The 21,403-nt window shown below is 43.9% G+C and overlaps 1 protein-coding gene across 2 annotated transcripts in view; it reads right to left on the reverse strand.

Moving 5' to 3' along the window:
• Window positions 1-839: 839 nt before the first annotated feature.
• Window positions 840-21,403, reverse strand: part of GTF2E1 (general transcription factor IIE subunit 1) — a 51,805-nt gene continuing 31,241 nt past the window's right edge. For both annotated transcript variants that reach the window (XM_042810395.1, XM_042810396.1), the window contains exons 3-5: window positions 12,388-12,589; window positions 7,218-7,462; window positions 840-2,400 (exon numbers count right to left, since the gene is read on the reverse strand). In XM_042810395.1, the coding sequence (XP_042666329.1) occupies window positions 1,970-2,400; window positions 7,218-7,462; window positions 12,388-12,589 (878 nt within the window). In that variant the 3' untranslated portion in view covers window positions 840-1,969. The remainder of the gene's footprint in view (window positions 2,401-7,217; window positions 7,463-12,387; window positions 12,590-21,403) is intronic.

Raw genomic sequence — 21,403 nt, forward strand, 5'->3', positions numbered from 1 at the left:
TATTTTCCAGCTTGAACTGATGAGCACACTCATCAGATAAAATGTGCTTCAGGCTAAGAGCAGACACAGGAATGGTTTGAATGAGGTTAGCAGAACAGCCATGCAGGAAGGCTTCAGAGCTGGATCACTCTGTATTATTCAATTAGCATGAACATAGCTCATGTGGTCCGGCAGCCAGAGGAGGCTGCAGTGTCTTCCTTTGGACCAATAGCTCTATCCTTGCACTTGCACCAGCCTGCTGCAGCTTCATTTTTCAGACTAAAAACCACTGCTGTGCTATGAGCATGAGTAGCTGCATAGCGCTCAGGATTAGTTCTGTTTCTATCCTTGGCTCTTTGCAAAAGGAGCTGCTTTTCTCCAGGATTAACCTTGAATTCAGATTAGATTTGAGACAGAACTGGCAAAGAACTTTTTTTTCTGTGAGTCTGACTTATCAGCTTGATTCTAGAAGCTTGATATTAGATCCACCTGTGCAAGAGCATAATTTTAGCTGGGAACAAGTATCAGTGAGGCCTCTCCATAGCAAAACTCTCAAAGAGAAGAGAATGGAGGCACTGGTCAAAGGGGCCCACACAGCACTGCTCTGATAAAGTGTCCTTCCCTAAGTGTAGAAGATAGCAGGAGGCATCCATGAAGCTCTACTGAAGAACCAATGAGGAGCAGTGCTATAATGTGGGATTTAAAACAGTCCCAAAGGAGGGCCTCGAATGGGCTGTTTTCTTGAATCAAGTAACTCAAAATGGTAAGTGAAGATTTCCAACAGGACACATGGCAAATCAGAAGACAACAAAGGGGAGAAGTTTCCATTTATTTATTCCACTTTAAAATGACTTAAAAGCAAATTTAAAACACTTTAAAAAAAGGAGTTCAAATATCAAGAAGCTGAAAATAAAACCATAAAAGTGGCATTACAGGGTTAGCAGAACCTAAGAAGCAGAATTAGTGTAAAAGAGATTTACAGTCTCAGTGAACAGCAAAGTCAGACTGCCCATGTAAACTGAGCAGCATGCAATGCTGCTCCTACCCTCTGAAACACAGAATTCTTTTATCACTTTGCTTGCTGGGTAAGAAAACAATTTAAAAGAAAACCATCACTTTCGGCTGGTAGAGAAAACATTACAAATATGCACGATTCCTCTCAAATCGATGCAACCTGGGGGTAACTGAAAATACAAACTAGTGATGCTGTTTCTCTGGTAGAGCAGCCCTGCCTGCAGCGAGCCATTGGAGCCCTGGAGGCTAGACAGAGCTGGGCAGAAGTGCCAGGCAGCACTGCTGGGAAATGAAGGTAGCTCCTGGTAAGTCAGAGCTCTCTGACAGCTCAGATCCATGAAAGGCTTTTGTTACATTGACAAAGAGTGGCTGCGTGCTTGCTAAGGCTTTCACTCTGTGTTCTGAGTTACTCTTGACCTTGAGGTGCTGAGGTGACTAAGGAGAGAGGAGGAGCAAAGAAAGGAACAGGTTGCTACTCAGAACAGGGGCTGCTCAGCAACGACTGCACCATGGCCAGCAGCTGCTGGCAGGAGATCAACCACAAGTACTGCCCAAGCAGAGCACTACTTCCCTCTCCTCTAGGCTACGCACACCCTCTGCAGAGCACTCTGACCACGCCATGGAGCGCTTGTGTTCTCTGAGGGCAGGGACATGGAGCTCACTAGGACCTGTAACAAAAATAGACCCAAGCAATTGGGGGGAGGCAGCTACTCGGCTGTAGAGAGGGTTAAACCAGTGCCTGTGCTGGGCACCCTGAAGTAGATTTTTACCTCGCAAGCATCCTCACTTATCCTCCCCTATCTGTTTTGGCACACAGAGCCTTCCTGCTCCCCCTCCCTGGTGGGCAAGATGCCTGAGATCAGCAGCTCCAAGGCCCAGTGTCCCTGTGCACAGGTGAGGAAAGATTCAGTCTTCTGTTTTACTAGGAAGTCTCTGGATAAAAAACTATTTAAAAAAATGTTGTGGCAGGAAGCAGTTAGTCAAACATATCCTCAAACATGCGTCGCCCCATGGCTATATAAACCTCTTTTTCCTCCGGAGTCATCTGGGCCACCAGCTCAGGGCGCTGGCTCACTTGGCTGTAAGAGTGCGGACGCCCAGCCACTGTGACGGTGGGGTCCTCTGCCACCACCTCAAACTCTTCCTCCTCATCCTCCTCCTCCAGCCCGTACGCCATGGTGGCTGCAGCAGGAGGACGGGGAGGAGTTTCTTCCTCTGACTCGCTCGTCTCACTCTCGGAGTCACTGGCGTTGGCACCGGAGAGAGGAGCGGCACCTCCAACGGTGACTGTAGAAGCAGAGGGTGTCTTCTTCTCATGGATCAGCAGGGCACGCATCACCTCTTCATTATCATCCAGAGCTGCCCGGCCCTCCTCACGCTCCTGGAAGGCATCCAGGTCCCTCCCTCCTGCAAAGAGACACAAAGGAATGAGAGTTTCCTCACATAGATTGAGGTGCTGGCACTGAAGGTGCTCCGAATCCTAGTTTCCCTTCTGCCGCTGTGCATCCTTGGCCATGTCACAACCCTTCTCTGTGCTGACTCCCTTAAGAGATGGAGAGAGTGAAGTTTTCTCTTAACAGCCTGGAGGACTAGATGATCTTCGAGGTCCCTTCTATCCCAAGCCATTGGGGATGACAAAAACCAGGATAGGATGCAACTGACCAGGAGGAGCAAGAACGTTCTCGGCAGAACTTTAAACTCCAATTGATGGGGTAGGGGGTGAGTGAAAGAAAAGAGCCAGGGAACACTTGTCACTTTAGAACAAAGAGGGGAAAAAAAACATCTGTCACAAAGGGATTTGTGAGGGCTCCTCCAAGAAGGTAACACAGCCAACAGCACAGCTAAAATGCCTCTACACTGCATGGGAAATAAGAGGAGAAGATGGAAACCGTGGTGCAATTAGAAAACTATGAACTAACTGCTATCAGAGAACCATGGTAGGATGAATCCCATAACTGGAATACTATGATTGAGGGATACATGATTGAGTCAGCTACAGAAGGGATAGGCAGAGCAGAAGGAGTGAGGGAGTTCCTCTCTGTATTAAGAAGTAGATTGTGAAGAGCTGCCTCTGAGTAACAGACATCATCAGGTCCAGAGCTGGTGGGTTAAAATTAGGGAACGGGCCAATAAAGGACATCTAGTGGTTGGAGTTTACTACAGGCTGCCTGATCAAAGGGAGCTTGTTGATATGAGGTCTTTCTTGCTTTTGTTGCAAGAGGTATTGCACTCACAGGCTCTCATCCTGGTGGTGGATGAGATATGTGCTGGGGAAACAACACAGTGGGCTGCAAGCAAGTCCTGGAGACTCCTGGAATCTCTTGAGGACAACTTACTGGTCCAGATATTGGAGCACCACTGGACCTGGTGCTCACCAGAGTAAAGGAGATCATAAAGAGGTTAAGGCTGGAAACAGTCTGGAAGTATGCCCTGTTTGAGTTCATAATCTCGCGAGGAATACAGGCCTGGCAAAGAGCAGAGTCAGAACTCTGAATTTCAGGAAAGTCAACTTCTGTCTGTTTAAGGAACTCTTGGATGGAATCCCCTGGGAACTGTCAGGTACAAAAGAATGGAACGGAGGTGACAGCTCTTTAAGAAAACATTTCTGAGAGTACAAGAGCTCTCTATCTCTCTAATATGAATGCATCATATTCTTATTTCTAAATTGGAGAGATATAGATTTGAAGAGTGGACCATTCAGCAGATAAGGAACAGGTTGGATGGTGGCAGCCAGAGTGGTCAACAGCTGCATGTCCAGGTGGAGGCCAGTGACAAGTGTTCTTCAACATCTTTATCAAAGATATAGTGGGATTGAGTGCATCCTCAGAAAGTTTGTCGATGACACCAAGCTGAGTGATGCAGTTAGTACAAGAAGGAAGGGACCTGGACAAGCTGGAAAAGTGGGCCCAAATGAATCTAATGATATTCAACAAGGTCATGTGCAAGGTGTTGTTCTTGTGTTGGGGCAATCCCAGATATGAGCGCAGACTGGGAGAACTTCCTGAGAGCAGCCCTGACCAAAAAGGACTTGTGTGTTTTAGTGGATGGAAAGTTTGAAACAAGTCAGCAAATCTATGCACTTGCTGCCATTAAGGTGTTACGTCTTGCCTGTGTTGGTCCAGTACAGAAGTCCTACTGTGTCCTAAGCTGCATCAAAAGAGGAGTGGCCAGCAGTGCAAAGGAGGTGACTGCTCCCCTCTACTCTGCCCTTATGAGGTCCCATCTGGACTACTGCATTCAGGCCTGAGACCTGCAGCACAAGAAGGATGTGAAGCTGTTGGAGCGGGTCCAGAGGTCCAGAGGTCACAAAGATGATCAGAGGGCTGCAGCACCTCTCCTGTGAAGAAAGGTTGAGAGAGTTGGGCTTGTTTAGCCTGGAGAAGAGAAGGCTCCAGGGATACCTCACAGTGGCCTTCCAGTACTTGAAGGGAGCTTACAAACGGGGAGACAGACTTTTTACAAAGTGTGGTATTGATAGGATAAGGAAGAATAGTTTCAAACTGAAAGAGGGGAAATTTGAGTTAGATATTGGGAAGAAATTTTTTACTCAGAAGGTGGTGAGGCATTGGCACAGGCTGCCCAGAGAAGCTGTGGATGCCCCATCCCTAGAAGTGTCCAAGGCCAGGTTGGATAAAGCCCTGGGCAGTCTGAGCTGGTGGGTGGCAACTCTTTCCATGACAGGGAAGCTAGAACTAGATGACCTTTAAGGTCCTTTCAAATCCAAGTCATTATATGATTCTGTGGTTCTATGACCACAGGGAGCTTCCAGCACAGGCTACAAACACAGAGCCCAAGCCTGGCTCTGCCCTGCTGAGCTCCTCATCTATAAGGATTAAGATGGATCCAAGCAAGGAGTGTAAGGAAATTGTGTGTTATAGAACAGCACTGTTTACAGACTGCATAAAACAGTCTGGTAAGCTCAGGGTTGCACTTATCAGGCAGGAAGGGGAAAATTTCATTAGAGGATCATGGTGAGAGCGCATGGGATTTATCCTGCAAAGCTGATGAAGCTCACAGCCTGAAGCCACGCTGTGCAGCACAGCGTGCAAGGCTGTGTTAAAAGAGCTGCTGTTCCCCATGCCAACCTGCAGCCCAGCCAGAACAGCGAGGCCGGTCTGTCTGGCTCTCTACCTGCATCTTCCATCTGAAAGGGACTGTGGTTTCCAAGCTGGCAGATGCAAGGCCTGTGTCCCTGCTTCAGTAAGGTTAGCTGCAGAATAGTTGGGAGGGGTTTGACAACGTTTGAGCAGGCAGGGTGCATGCAGTTCACAGATTCAAAAGCTGAAATTCTTGCTCAAGAAGTGGCTTTCTGCAAAAAACTTCCTATGTTTGCTGAGTACCGTGAGTCTTCTTAATATCACTAAATCTACAAGCAGGAGGAAGGAAAAACTACAAAATAAAAGAGATAAGAAAACCTTATGTACAAAAAAGGCCCAGAAAGTAGGACAGACTCCCCAAGGCAAACTCTCTCTCTTGCACCAAAAGCTGTGTGCAAACAATTGCTGGAGCCAATGTGATGGCTTCCTGCTTTCATACATTAACACCGCTTGCCTTCTTTTCCACATCCACGCAGCTGACACCCAAGTCCTCCAGAGTTCAAAAATGCACTTGTTGCTTTTTGCAACTTGAGACACAAATATGCCAAGAAACAGGTAAACTGAGGAAGTAAGTCCTGCATTTTGCACTAAAAGCAAGGGGAGTATGTGGCTGCTCCTTTCCTATGGTAAAATCAAAGCCAAAAGACCTATCTCTAACTTCATGGGAACTGTGTTTTATTGTAAATGAAGCTTTACTAACAGGTGATGACCACAACTATTATTAATACACAGACAAAATTCTTGAGAGAAAGGAAGAGCAAAGGCATTAGGTTGGCAGCCTTGTGTTTAGCTGCCTGCCTGTTATTCTACAGCACAAAAGACTTCTGTGAGAACTGTTCCTGCCAGACCCAAGCAGCCAATGTTTTCGTTCAGTGGCTCCAAATTTTGTTCCTTCCCATTTATGTCATGCAAGAGTCATAGGAATGTGTTCCAACAGCAATTTCAGGCTATTTCCAAAAGCTCCCTCTTGGATCTCCAGCAGTGACGTGAAGCAGTGATGCAATTGCACTGTAGGAGATATACTCTCCCTCCAAGTTCTTCAGTGTCATCTGAGAAACATTTATGCTGTGTACACCAAAAGTCATCTCAAGAAACCCACTTAAAAGCAGAGGTGAACTGAATGTCTAGCAGAAAAATGTGATGAGAACTTTATGGCTCCTGAGTAACATCATCTGCTACAGACTGCAAGAGGAGGTTCATTTAATCACCACCTTGTTTAATCTGTTGGGATAATGTCATAGGATCCATTTGTATTGAAGGCATCGCATGCAAACAACATCAACAGGTATCTTCTGACCATTTTTTCACATCTGCTTCTACCTGTAGAATTCCATTCCACTTTAGGTGCTAGGAAAGGAACTATTTCAGGATCTCACACTTACACACCCTTTTGCCATTTTCTGTTCCTAAGGCACTAACAGGGATTATTCTATAATTCCCAAGTGATTCAGAAGACTGTATCTATTGATTTACACTCATACAGATGATAAAAAGTCTCCCCTATTATTAGTGTATAAGCTTAAATAGCAAACTTCCAAATGCAGAAAGTTTCTACTAATGCCTACAAGATCTTAGCTATGGTCAGCTAACAACATGTCCTCAACACGAATGAAAATAAAAGCAAAGCCAATGAGAAACCAAGAGAAAGCAAGGACTCACCTGTACAGGCTTTCCTAATGTGCTTCCAGAAAATTTATTTCTGACATACTCTTCATATAAAATATTTTGTATGCTGGGAGCACAAAAACACTGCTGGTAGATTTGATAGGCTTCAAAGTCACCAAATGTTAATAAATGCTGTTTTCCAGCAGTGTCCCACTGAGGGCCAGCTTTCTAGATGAAACTGAAAGACCTTCATCCAAAAGCAATAAACTCTCAAGGCAGGAGAACATCCATTAATAAAGGTATAGGAAGAGGTAGCAGATAATTAACATTTCAGAAACACAAACAATTCTGTGGATCTAATCAACTGGGATTCTTTACATCTACCTACACCATAGGTGCTTTGCACAGGAGAAGGGAGCTGGCAAAATCTGGAGCGCTGGGAGCAGCAGCTGTACACACGGGGTAATGTATTTCTGGCATCACATAAGCAGAGCAGCACCTCTGCTCGGTGAATTTTCTTACCATCCTTGATTTCATCAGGATCATAAGCCCCCTGCACTGTGCTCTCTCGTAGCCAAATCGGCCTCTCTCGCGCTGGCTTTCCTTCACTTGCAGATCTGTTAACATCCTCCTGATCTTCCATGCTGATGACAACGTTCTGGGTATACAAGTCCTCGTAGGATGGTCCTTTTGTAGTCCAGGCTTCTCGATGGTGTCCACCCGTAACAGCAGCTGTCCCTGAACCAGTCCCAGCTGTACGTTCTTTGCTGCACAAAAGTCAAAGAGACAAAAACAGAGCACTCACAACAAGCCCCATCTTGGCCAGCGTTGCAACATTTGAATAGACTACCACCAAGAATTTTCATTTCTAACATGTGGTCCAGGAATTTCTACACCAGTTTGCAGATTTGGGCAACTTGTGGTCTATAGTAGGGAGCCCTACAAAAGGCCATGGCAACTTCTAAAACAGCTACTGAAGAGAACAAGTACTATTAAGGATGCTGATGTGCTTAGTATAAAAACAAATGTAAAACTCCAGAATACCTTGAAATAAAAGTCACAGCAGCAAAACTTGGTCCCACAATAATCTAGTGTTTGGCATCTGACCTCTTTTTTGCTTTTACAAACCAAGCTTATATTGCACAAAATCCAGTACTAAATTCTAAGCAACTCAGATGATAGCAGCAAAGACCCAGCATGCTCAATCTGTGAGACACTAACCTCAGGGCTCCTGAAGGGGTTAACTCGTGAAAAATACTCATCTAACCCTTGCTTGAATGGTGAGTGACAGTGCCCCCACACATCACATCTGCCCCATTATGCAGCATATCTGCACTATCCACTGCCCTGGAAGGAGAGGGAAATCCATGCAGAGAAAGATGAGAGGGCAGCTTCAGACCAAGGACATGGGCTGGGCAAAGGGTTTCGCACAGTGCTGAAGAGGAGGAAGAGATAAGACAGAACTGTCTTCACAGCAGAAAAGCTGGAGGGAGAAAGGTGATAACAGAATACGAGGGCAGGACAGGCACAGTCTAGCACTCCTTTGTGTTCTGAGAGGAGCTGCTGCCAGCACACTTTCCTTCAGGCTCCCTTCTAGCTCAGGAGGCTGATGAAGAAAGGAAACAGTTCTGCTTGAATCTGATGGAAAGAGGACATCGGGCGGAGTATTTTCTGCATACTAATGGAAATGAGCCGAAAATATTCTCTGGCTACAGATGCAGAAGAATGGAAGCTCTCTGCTCTCCAGGTGAGGGAAGCCAATGATAACTATTCCTTTACTTCCAAATTGCATTTAATCTTCACTGAAAAACAATAGATTCACTGCACATTGAGGCCATGAACAACCCCTATTAGATGCCATAGAATTGCAGCCATCCGACTGCCAATGGCAAAGGCTGCTAAGCTAAAGCTAGGGCTTTTCAGGGGTACCAGACCTGCCTAGGTTTCTCCTTCTGTCCAGAGGAAATCAATGACAGATTCTAGCAGTGTTCCTGCTCTGCTGCCAGCTGCTATCAGCTGAGCTGACACAAGTTGTGAGTGAGCATGGTTCATTTGCTGCTATCTACCCAGCAACCTTTCCTCCAACAGAGAAGCTTAAAATAAGGCTGCAGTTGGAGACCTGAGCAATACGCATCTTTTTAAATCAGCGAGGATTTAACCACTGCTTGACAAGCTGATTCTGCACAATTTTTAGGTGTAAACAAGGGGGAAACACGGACAGGTGATAATCTTTCTTCCCCAAATATAAAATATCAGAGTGTTGAGCCTCGGTTAGGATTGAGGACTGTTCACAACCTCTTACTAGTGCATTTGCTGCGATCTGATAGCAAAATACTTCACAATGTTTGTGTTAGCATGTGTCCACACACTAACTGCTTCTCTCCCACAGGCAGCCCTGCTAGGAAAGCTTCACAGAAACCTCGAATTTCTGGGCTGAAGGAAAAGACTCGTGCACATGCACTGCTTATATAACCTAAGGAATCACACAGAGAGCCCTTCTTCCCAGTGTGTTATTTCAAGTGTTGGCACCTTTCAGTTTTCCAAGACAGGCATGTGTTCTGTGAAAAGCACCGCTCTGCTTCCCACACAGTAGAAATCCGTAACCAGCGTTTCCCTGACAATTTTATGTAATCCACTTTCCTCACAAGATGCACAATGCAACTCTCCCCCAGCCTCTCCCTCTCCACACTGCAGTGTGACAGCTAAATACACTCTAGTGCCAAGAGCTGCCTAACAATACTTTCACACAGAGGTGCCCAGAAGTATATTCAAAATGGACTTTTTGCCCACGCAGTATCATTCAGTAGCAAAATACTTGTTCCGTAACGTCAGGAACATTTCAAAATGAAGGTAACAGCTGTAAGAAACACCTACAACATGAATTACTTTAAACCATCTATTGCAATGTGTCACATTCACCTGGAATAATGTAGACATTTTGTCGACTCTCAGACCTCAGTGAACTGTGTAAGCATATCCCAACTCACTGCATCATTTATGCAACTGCATCTTCAATCATACTGCTAGAAGGAGTGGGCAGCCTCAAGGCTATGTGACCAGCAGAATGTTCCCTACTGCAAGAAGAGATCGTACTGTTCAGCACACTCATCCAAGAGATGGCATTAAACACCCTACATCAGGCACCAGCAAAAGGCCAGATGTGCAAGCTGCCTTATGGGCAGCACAGGGCAGAAGAGGGTAGTGTGCTCTTAGAAGAATTCCTCCGTTAGATCCAAGATGTACTTTTTCCCCTGGTTCCAGACATTGCACAGCCACCTTGGAGCCAGGAACTGCTCAGACAGCAGCAGCTCAGTGGCCCAGCTCTAGCTACATTTGTTCTGTTGCCCATAGGTTGTTTTACCATGATGGAAGTTGCTCCGTGAGTGGTTAAGCTGCCTTCAAAGGCGACATAAATAATTCTTAACATAGCTGAAGTATGGCCCACAGAAACCGCACTGTGAAATTTTCACCTCAAGCCTGCCCAGGCTACTAATTAAAGGTCTTGCTAAACAAGGACAACTCTTTTTGTGCCATATTTGAAACAAAGCACTCTTTCATTTAACTACTCTTAACGGATTCAGCTTCAAAGGAAACAACAAATGGTCCTAGATAGCATGACCACAAAAAACAAATTCTGTGAAGATTTATGTTACCTAACATCATGCTATTCTGACATAAGAAAATGAAGGGGATATTGCAGGCTGGATGTGGCTCTGGGCAGCCTGGTCTGGTAGTTGGTGACCTTGCACACAGCAGGGGGGTTGAAACTACATGATCACTGTGGTCCTTTTCAACCCAGGCCATTCTGTGATTCTATGATTAAAATCCACCTGTTTTAGGAAACCAAGCAGAATGGCTCAGATAAAGCAAGTATATTTTGTAAACTACATGGCTAACTCACACTCTGCCAAGATTAAAAAAATTAATGACTCCTGGGGAAAGTACAGACAGAGTACAGGTGCCATGTACAGATTACATGGCAGGTGAATGACAACTGCACGTTGTTGGTGCAGTTGGTTAGAGCTACCATCTTCACCACCTGTGCCTGTGCAGAGAGAAGATGTGGGCACTTTGTGACCTTTTCTGTCAGTTTCAAAATCATCAAAAGTCAGTTTTGTCAATGATTTCAAAAATAAAATGGCTGTAATAAATAACCCAACATTTGGCACTTTAAAAAAAAAATCTCACAGCAGTACTTTCATGCAATTATCTGCCTTGAATTAATAAGAGTTAATAAATAATTAAATCATCATATGTGCTGAAGTAAGTTGTGCTCAAGAAAGGGTTTTAAAATGCTTATTTATCTTATCATTCCTTGCTCAGAGTAATTAATCATTTACAGTGTTTTTTAAGTATTTAAGAGTCAAGTAAGTGGGTGCTCCTACTTAATCATGGGACTGTACCAGGCTTCTGCTGTGCTGATCTCCTGTGCACCGAAACAGGGTGGGCATGGAGAAGACTGAGAAATGACTCTTTTTTTGGTGGTGTTATCTCAGTTTTAATACACAAACTATAGAACATAGTTTTTAAAGCAAAATTTAGTGATTCAGCTTGGGAACAAAGGCTTCAAAGACTCCCCATATCAACAAAGAAACGTTGGGTGACCTTGGAAAAATCTTCTCCCCTCCGTATATCGCTTCTGTTTTTCTATCAGAACGATGAGCAAAATTAGCTATATCCTTGGCTAGAAAAAGGCTATGAATAGACAAGTAATTTTTATTATACTAATTAGAAACTGTCTAGCATTAATATGTGATGAACATTCTCTCGCAAGGTTAGCTTGAAAGTAAAGAAAAGAGTCTCTTCCTTGTTCTCCCATTAACTGAAGTCAAGCATCCCAAGGCACTGTGGGAATGCTTCCCCCTGTGCTACAGATTTTTTTTTCTTGGGCGTTTAATTGATGATTTTTTTAAACAGAGAGAAGCACATCACATTTCACCATAGCTGACAAAACTGACAGCTCCCCACATCTTTCTGCATTATTATGTTATTATAAACATCATCAATTTTTGTACAACTACAAAAGTTCTGAAAGAAAGTATCATTTCCCAAGGGCAGGAATGTTTTAAAGATCATAGAATCATAGAATGGCCTGGGTTGAAAAGGACCACAATGCTCATCTAGTTTCAACCCCTCTGCTATGTGTGCAGGGTCGCCAACCACCAGCCCAGGCTGCCCAGAGCCACATCCAGCCTGGCCTTGAATGCCTCCAGGGATGGGGCATCCACAGCCTCCTTGGGCAACCTGTTCAGTGTGTCACCACCCTCTGTGTGAAAAACTTCCTCCTAATATCCAACTTAAACCTCCCCTGTCTCAGTTTAAAACCATTCCCCCTTGTCCTATCACTATCCACCTTTGTAAACAGTTGCTCCCCATCCTGATTTTCTGACTATAATGTGGAATACATCCCAGCCATAGGTGATCCATGCACCCCACCCCACAGAAAACTGCATGCAGAAAACTGATTAGAAGAATAGTAATCTGCCTTGTTTAGTAAAAAAAAGTGGTTGTGGGTAAGTGGATGAGTCATCTCCTTATAAACTGTACATTCCTCATGGAATTTGTCAGTGGCTTGCACCACTGGTACTGAACATGTGGGTGCCTAATGCACAAGGCTTGGGAAAGCCTCACGGAGCAGGTGAACACACTATGAGAAAGCAGTATGGTGAAAGAAGACAGGGTCTGTTCCCACCTCTGCTTCAAGGCAGGAATCTCGGTGGGCTCTGGTTCAAGGACTTCATAGGCTAAGTTGACATCTTCTGTCTCACGAAGTAGCTTATAGATGGGCTCGATCTGCTCATTAAATCTTGCCACAAGTGTCCTTGCATCCTTTTTTGGCATCACCGACTCATCCTCTTCCACTTCAGTCTCACAGAAAGTACAGCGGAAAGTTCCTAAAACAAAGAAAGTTGCTAAATATCAGAAGAAAAGCAACAAGGCCAGCAGCATTTTCAACAGCAATGCCCCAGTGTTTACTTGGCTTGATGCTAAATAGCTCTTCTCACTCTGACAATCCCTTTCCACAAGGGATGTACCTGGTTATTATTTAAGCAGAAAACAAAGCCAGCACTCTGATGTCACCCAGTGAAACCCAGCTTGGGGTACAGTTTCTTGCTCTGAAATGCCTAGATGTGTTACAGCACCACTATTGAGACACTCCCTAATCCCACACACTCTTTCTTGCTAGACATTTTAAATGTTATCTACGACTAAACTGTGATAAAAAGCTCCACATTATACTGCTAGGAACTCAAATATCATCTGTTCCAGGTGTTGGAATTGCTACCTCCCAGGCCCCTGGAACGATTCGGTTTCACAATGAAGTGGTGTGCAGCTTGATGCTGCCCAAACTGCTCCGCAGTAACTGTTAGTACAACCATCATCACAGTGAAATTCATGCAAAAGGATGGCACCTCCTCCTGCTGTAGGGCCACGGCAAGCAGACCAGTCATTATGGCAGAGTAGCAAAAGTTGCTCACATTCACTTCTTGAAATTAAGAATGATAAACTAACAATTGTATGAAATCAACTAATAAGCTTGTTTCACAGAGCTCACCAGGAGTTAGAAAAACAGGTCAAACAGAAAGGCGACTGAAATGGTTGCCTGGCAATGCAGTTACAAAACCTGACTGAACTGCTGCACAGCAGGCCTTTTGGTTCCGTTGCTCCATCTGTGAGCAGGAACCTTAGGGAAGTACTTGCACAGTAGGACTGTGCCATATGGCTCGCTACGAGGGCAGCAGTGCAGCACAATGACTTAGCCTTGAAACTCTGTACAATAGCAAATCCTGTTGCCTCCCCAAAACTTACTTACATATGCCAGCATACTCTGAGACTTTTGGATTTCTTGTGTGATTTTTCACTTACCCTTTCCGTGGTACCTAAAAATATATAGGATCATCTCTCAGTATCCTAATAACAAAAGAAAAAAGTCTCTTTTTCACTAACAGGAAGCCTGAGGATAAGTTGTATCAGGGAAATCATAAAATCATAGAACGGCTTAGGTTGGAAGGGAGTCTTAAAGCCCATCCAATTCCAACCCTGCTACCACAATCAGGGTTGTCACCCATCAGACCAGACTGCCCAGAGTCCCATCCAACCTGGCCCTGAACAGCTCCAGGGATGGGGCATCCATGGCTTGTATAAATAGCCTGTGCCAGTGCCTCACCACCCTCTGAGTAAAGAATTCCTTCCTAATGTCTAACTTAAATCTCCTTTCCCTTAGTTTAAAGCTATTCCTCCTTGTCCTGTCACTATCACATTCATATAAAAAGTTGGCCCCGTCCTGCTTGTAAGCTCCCTTCAAGTACTGGAAGGCCACAATGAGGTCTCCCTGGAGCCTTCTCCTCCAAGCTAAACAAGCTGAACACTCTCAGCCTTCATAGGAGAGTTGCTGCAGCCTTCTGATCATCTTCATGGCTCTCCTCTGGCTATGTTTATGTCCAGAAGTAAGTGTCAGGATCAGTATTGGAGCCTGCTATATCATTGATGGTAAGTACAAACACAGTTGGATGGAGGGGGCTGGCCCATGGTACTGGAGCACAGTAAGATGAGACAAGTGTGCAAACCAGGACTTCTGGAACCTTGCGTTTCTGCATTCACAGATTTGTTGGTCTTATCACCTAATTTTTCAGCATATCTCCCTCCCCACCTGTAGCAAAGTGATTAAAACAGGCCCATTTGGCTGTGAGGGCTAGACCGTGCTTCTGCAGCTCTTGGAAAACACATAAAAACACTTCAGGACAGGAAGCAGAATCAGTACCCTTTCACCAGTCCGCAGAAATGCAGTTCTGTACCTTAGCACTGTCTAAAATATGTATTGCTCATTGTAAATTAACCCAATTGTGAATTGTGCTGTATATGGGGCCTGTAACATGTGCAAACTTCCTGCAAAAGCTTATAAAGTTTGTCCTACCTACATGTAAAAGCTTTAACACCTGACACCAGCAGTAAGCAATGTAAAGGGTAGGTGGATAAAATGTTCTCTTCTCCTATCAAAGCACAAAACACTGCTTACTTTTTCATCCTACAAAAATTGCCACTGCTTTCAAAATTTCAAAAGCAGCACAACTATACAAGATATCAGCCTGGCAACGATTGAAGCCAAAGTTTGGTCTCCTTATCCCACATCTGAGGCTATCAGTGTGAAAAACTGGCACAAGTTAAATCAGTTTAAAATAACGAGCACATCTCAGTTGCCATAACAGTCTAAGTGAACAAAGACGAGGAAAACTCTCTACTTTTTACAACCTACTCCCTAACTTCAGCCACAAGGTCCTGTTGCACGTTCCTGAGACAGCTCGTGCTGTGAAAACATGTCCATCTGTGAATCCCATGAGTGAGTATATGCAAGAGATAAAAATCATAGGGAAAACAGTTCCAATTCACAGCACCAAAGAATCAGACAATAAATAGAGCTCTAATGAAACGGAACTCCTGAAGCTATCATGGTTTTTCTGCAACTTCCACCCTTCAGGGTTTGTCATAAGCAGAAAATAAAATTAATAGATGAATTATGTAAAGAATCTGAGAATGAGTGAAATGACAGGCTTCCTCCATTAATATGCTGATTTTTTTTGTGGTGATGTAGCATTTCAGAAGAGGAGTATGTGATTAGAGAACTGAGAAGTTGGTTTCCCATGGCAGATGGCATTTATATCTTGCAAACCTCTTCTGTTAGACATTAAGAGGTCACAAAATGTCAGCAGAGCTTTTATGACATGGCACATCACATCAGCAGTGACACATGCTCCTTACGAACATGTATTGCATACGACAAACGTGAAGTGAAGGCCATCCAAAGCTTGAGAATGGCAACGTTCCCACTCTGATGACATATTTCTTCCTTCAGTATATCCAGAACTGATGGCTTTCCATTCAAAGACATTGCACGAGGCAGGGCATGTAGATAACATGGAGCTTTCTTGCATCTTGGAAATACCAACAGAGAGCACATATATCCTGTTCAGGTACACACATAAAAGCATGTTAAAAACCAGCCACGTGAAAGATCTCATCTGCTCCCACATTCTCAAGGACAGATACGCTGGTCATCTGGCTCCCTGAAGCACACTGTGATTAAAGCAGCTCAAGCCCTGAAGTATAGGGCCAGCACATTTACAGACAATTCCCAATGACTTCATTTCACTTGAGAGAAGGAAAAGGTCAACCTCCCACATGCATTACACGCACAATGCCCAAAGCATGTGTGCTATATCTGCTGTAATTCTGTGTGCAAAAACACAGCGATGGTGCAAGAGGAGCTAGCAGAGATAGGAGACATCAGAGTTAACATTGCTTCCATTATGTTAGCTTGGTTCATCACATATTTACACATTTAACTGAAATGAATCTGCCCAAGGCCTTCTATACAAACACTGAATTGTTTGGGTTGGAAGGGACCTTAAAGCCTATCCAGTTCCAGCCCCCTGCTACAGGCAGGGTCCCAGGAACACCTCCACGGATAAGGCACCCACAGCCTCCCAAGGCAGTCTGTTCCAGTACCTAGAAGGATCAAGCTCATATCCAGCCAAAGGGGTTTTTCTTTCACTCTGCTCTTTGGGATGCTGCCTCAAACTCACACTATTCTGATACTTACAACCTCAGTTTACTCCCATTCATTTCAAACCTATGTCCTGTTGTGCCAAAAAATGCACCTCACCTCAGCTAGCTTCCATCTAGTTGCTAATCCTTCAGATATATTTACAAACTGCTGTCCTACTAATTCCCTCCACCTTCATTTTGCAAGTCTAAACAAGCCATGCATTCATCTCCCCCTAATAAAATTGGCCACCCATCCCTTTGGCCAGGCTATCTGTCTCATAACACACTTTCTCCAGTTTGCTCTCATCCTTCTGCTATACAGAAAAAGCTGAAGTATATGTAACTCTCCAGATGAGATATCCCCAAATCCCAATGGCATTAGTTCTTCTTCAATGGCCACTGAGACCTTTTAAGATCATGGAGGAGCTGTTTCAATTATCACAAGCTCTAGCAACGCTCCCAGACCTTTCTTCCGCCTTTGCAGTTTCCAGTTGATGAGCTCCATGTTCACAGATGGTTACAAAAGATGTTAGGTGCATCACGCTGTACTTTAAGCTGTGGTCATTCAACACATTTTTATTACTCCAGCATTCATCTCACCCAACTGTTTATTCTTGACAACAAGCACAAAACATTAAGGTAATTTATTTCAAAGTCTGCTATGACCTTCTTTTAGCATTATTACCACTACATGGGGGGTGATCAAAGGCACAGATAGCAGAATTTCAGCACTGTCTGCTGACTGGAGCAGTGCTTGGTTTGAGATACCTAAGAGATCACAGACTCATAGAAACAAAGAACACTTAGAGTTGGATGGAACCTCTGAGTGGCCTCTAGTCCAACTCCAGGGCCTTATCCAGCCTCGCCTCTAAAGTCTCAAGGCAGGGCTGTCAACCACAACACTAGGTAACCTGTTTCAGCGCCTCACCACCCTCACTGTAAAAGATTTTTTCCTTATATCCAACCTAAATCTACCCTCTCTGAGCTTGAAGCCATTTCTCCTTGTTTTATCACCACAGACCCTGCTAAAGAGTCTGCCCCCTTCCTTCCTGTAGCTCCCCTTTAGATACTGAAACTTGCTTCTCTGAATCTTGTTTGAGCAATAAGCATGCAATTATTTAATCCATCATCATCCATGCTCTAGAACTGGGCATCACAACTGACTAGGCAAAACAGTTCCTGACAGCCTTAGAGAAGTTTACATAAAAACGACCAGTCTGAAACAACACAGAAACATAGCTGGTCTGGAGGATCATCAGATCACGTTCCTGTGACTGCTGCTGCCATTTTCTTGCACTATTTCCCTGACTCTCACAAGTTTTTAGTTCTTCTGCAGTAAAACAGACATAAAGTCCATTACATGCACACAGCTCATCTTTCACAGTATGGAAAATAAAAAAATCTGTGGAAGAGAAAATGTCACAGGATGCACAAGGAACATGAATTTCAGCACTTTCTAACTCCAAGTGCTTCATTTGATGTGAAAAAGAGACTATTAACGGACTAGGAAAAGACAGGAGTTCCTAGGTTCCTACCAACAGGGATCCAGAAAGATGCCAGACAAGCTAGAGACAAAAGATCTCTTCATTACAGAACTTGCCATTTAGAACATTACAACACAGACAAAGGAAACTACATTTCCCCATCTCTTATTCCGCTTTCTCAGCCCATTCTTCAAAACAGCCAAACTGATTTTGATGAGCTTTTCCTAAGCAGTTTAAACTTAGGTGGATGCGTAGAATGGAAGAGCTCAGCATAAAGTAAGCATTTGACAAGTTTTGCACAGAATATATATTTTAAAAAAGGAAAGAAAAACAGAGCAATTCTTGTATCTTCCCTCCATAAACAATCCAAACTAATTTAATGGAAATACTTTGCAGTCTAAGTAATAGGCAGAGCTGTCAGTACAAATTATAATTAAGTTCCTTTTGTTTCTCACTGATTTTCAGGATTTAGAGGACTATTTAGGACAGCACCTAAAGGCACTTCTCCCCTGAATCATTACTGACAGGAATAGTAGGTCGAGTGGCTACGCAGACCTGGATCATTATTTACCACAACACACTCCATGTTAGCTTATAAGGACAGTCACTTACTAGCAACAGGAACCTGAGGGGGTTAAACTGAGGCAAAGAGAGATTTAATGACTTTAATGATCAAAGCTAGTAACAGAGCTAATTGTTAAAACAGTTGGCGGTTGACTGGATTAATGATAATGCAGATTAGACTTCAGGATGTGCTGATCTTTAGTGACTCTTCCAGCTAAAGGGACTACTCAGCCTTCATGAATCCATCCCTAGCATCTCAGTGAGAAAGCAACTCAGTGTGCCTGAGAGGGAAACACGTCTGTCCCCAGGAAAGATGAATTTCCTGCCAACTGTACCACCTAGCCTTCTTTCTCCCCATCTCTTTTCTCCCCATAGTGGAGACACATAGGCCCATCTGCATTCATATTTGACTTCTGCTTAAGGCAAAGGACAGAAAAAAACCCACCAAATAAACCTGTCTCCTGAACACCACAGCAATATTATTCTCCCTGCAAGTAACTCAGTGTTTCTATAAATGCATTAAAAAAAGCCAATTACAGAGCACAGTGTGTTACGTAAAACGCAGTGCCACATCTCATCTTTCTAAGAGAGGTTTCATGGCCCACTGGATCTCAGGCTCTTGAGGACATGCCAGAGCCCAAGGCTGACTGCAGTACTCTGTCTTGAAACGTAACACAGAAAGTGTACGGTTTTACTTTAGTCCCGTCTGGGCACCCTGGTAAGATCAGAGCACACGCTGTTTTTAGAGCTCCTCAGGGTACAAACACTGGACCACATGTAGGAAAAGTCACTGTTTAGGGAGCCCAAATTCTGGAACAAAACATCCAGCTCTGCCACTGAAACATTTATGAGATCAATCCTTCCCAGCATCAGACCATAAGATTTCAAGGCAGCTTTCTGCAAAGTAGGTGATGAGCAAGGATCGTTCAGCTGCAAATGCTTTTTCACTGGTCTGCTCAACATGATACAAGAACCCACAGCAGAGGCAGGAACATGAGATCTAGCTCCTCAGGGCTGCATTCGCTGTCTAACCAACAGGTACAACAGGTTTGGGAAGCAGTCTTATATACTTCTGCTGTAAAACACACTAAAGCAGCCTCCAAAAAAGGTTGATTTTGTGAATTCATTGAGGGCAAAACCCAGTCTTTAATCATACAATCAACAACATTTCGTAATATATGCATGCCACGGTACAGCTCTGACTTTTTGAGTTCCTGATTTTGAGCCTGAATAATATTTCTTAAACATTTTTCTTTTTTGATATAGATTCAGAGCACTGAATTGCCCACCAGGTATTAAACAGAGAGTAAACATTTAATTTGGGGTTAATGTCAATCAGTTTCTTTTCAAAGCTTCTATTATTATAATATAGATGTGGCAGACACAGCATTTAAGGGCACTTATGCAGCAGCACTATTTCTGAATTAGATGAGGTAATACTGCCAGAAACATGCTCAAGAGGGCTCAAAACTGCAATTCTCCAACATTCAAAGAACAATCAAAACAATTTGTTTAAAATATAAGAAAATGGCTACTTGAAAAAGAGATACAGGCATACTCTCTAACACAGCACTATTAGCAAACGGTGAAATAAATCTATTTTGTAATTGCCATTAACTAGTGTCTGACTGCAGTCAGAATAAAACTGCACTTAGTTGGTGCATATGTTCAGTGTGTAAATGCATAAAACTGAGAGCAGTGTGTAAACGTATAAAAACTGAGGAACTGCCAGTCCTGAAAACAGAAGGTCTCTGTTCAGCTGCAGAGTGAGTTTTTACTCAGGCAGTCACATTATCACTGGAATAACTTAGAAAAATGGTGCTGCTACAGTGTTAGTACAGATGGCCAAAAATAGTGTCCAGCACTTGTTCTGGACTTCCTTGGCACAAAACGAACCCTGCTGTTAACAAAAATAGGAACTGCTGAGATAAGACACCCTTGGCAACACCTTAGAATACGTAAGGACAGCATTTCTCATCCTTGAAAATCCCAAGCACTCAGTGGCAGGGAAATCAAAGAAGAGGAACGTACTGAGATCCATTTAAGACCCACCCACACTCCTACTCCTCTGTTTCAAGTAAACATGAAATACTTGCCATGCCTGAGATCAGTTTGTTAAACCACAACAGCTTAACAAACAACTTCTGATTTTCTGAGAGATCTGTTCCTCTATGTTTACTGTAACTCCCGAATCCCTTTAAAAACATGCAAGAGATTCCCCAAGAACAGGGATTTACAGCTCTGACACACCTGCTATGCTACTTGTCATCAAAACAGACATTTTTCTCAATAGAAGATGGCTCAGAAATGCCAACACTTGAAAACCTTTACTTTCAGATTCCCTTCAGAGTTTATGTGTAGCAAGGAACATTCCCTACTGTCTGAGTTTCCAATCCGCAAGGCTACTATGGCCACCAATGGAGAACAATGGAGGTTAATAAAAAAAATCTAAAATGTCATTTTCTTCTCATTATAATAAACTCCAGTTAAAAAGAAGGTTACACAAGGGAATCTGAGGCTTTTTATTTCATGCAAATCTGCTCACATACCCATCAGGAATCTCTTCAATAACAAAGACCAAGAAGGGAGTGCTTAAAACCTCCTCCCAAGGCAGTGTTTGAAAGGCCAAGAAGCCATTGCCAGAAGCGTGGGTTTCCATACTAGGGCCTCAAGCAGAAGCCGGCCTTGGGAGCCTGATGGCAGCAGCTGGCAACAGCGAGGAGGAGGAAGCAACGCCGTGTTCTTTCTAGCACTGTTCAATGGCATTGCAAGATGGGCCAGCAGAGAGGACACGCTGCTCTTCAGCCTGCTTTCCCTTTGTTTCTTTGAGAGGCTCTGGAAGCCCTTAACATGGAACAAAGCGGGTTTTTCAGATGCTGGTTACTTCAGAACAAAGGCAGCATATCATCAGAGCAGACACTGTCCTCCTACCTTCCTCTCTGAAGGTCTGGAACAGACAGCACTCACCAAATCTGCTGTTTACTGGCGCAACAGACCGTGCTCCCAGCCTGCAGTTTTTGAAGGGTGCCCCAGCACTGCCAAGCTATACAATAGCATGTAATAAGAACAGGTATTGCTCTCCAATTGACTTTTGAGGATTCACGTTTTGCTGGCAAT

This window comes from Centrocercus urophasianus, unplaced genomic scaffold, assembly GCF_019232065.1.
Source record: "Centrocercus urophasianus isolate 14NV4802_14NV808 unplaced genomic scaffold, USGS_Curo_1.0 seq_12, whole genome shotgun sequence".
Lineage (NCBI taxonomy): Eukaryota > Metazoa > Chordata > Aves > Galliformes > Phasianidae > Centrocercus > Centrocercus urophasianus.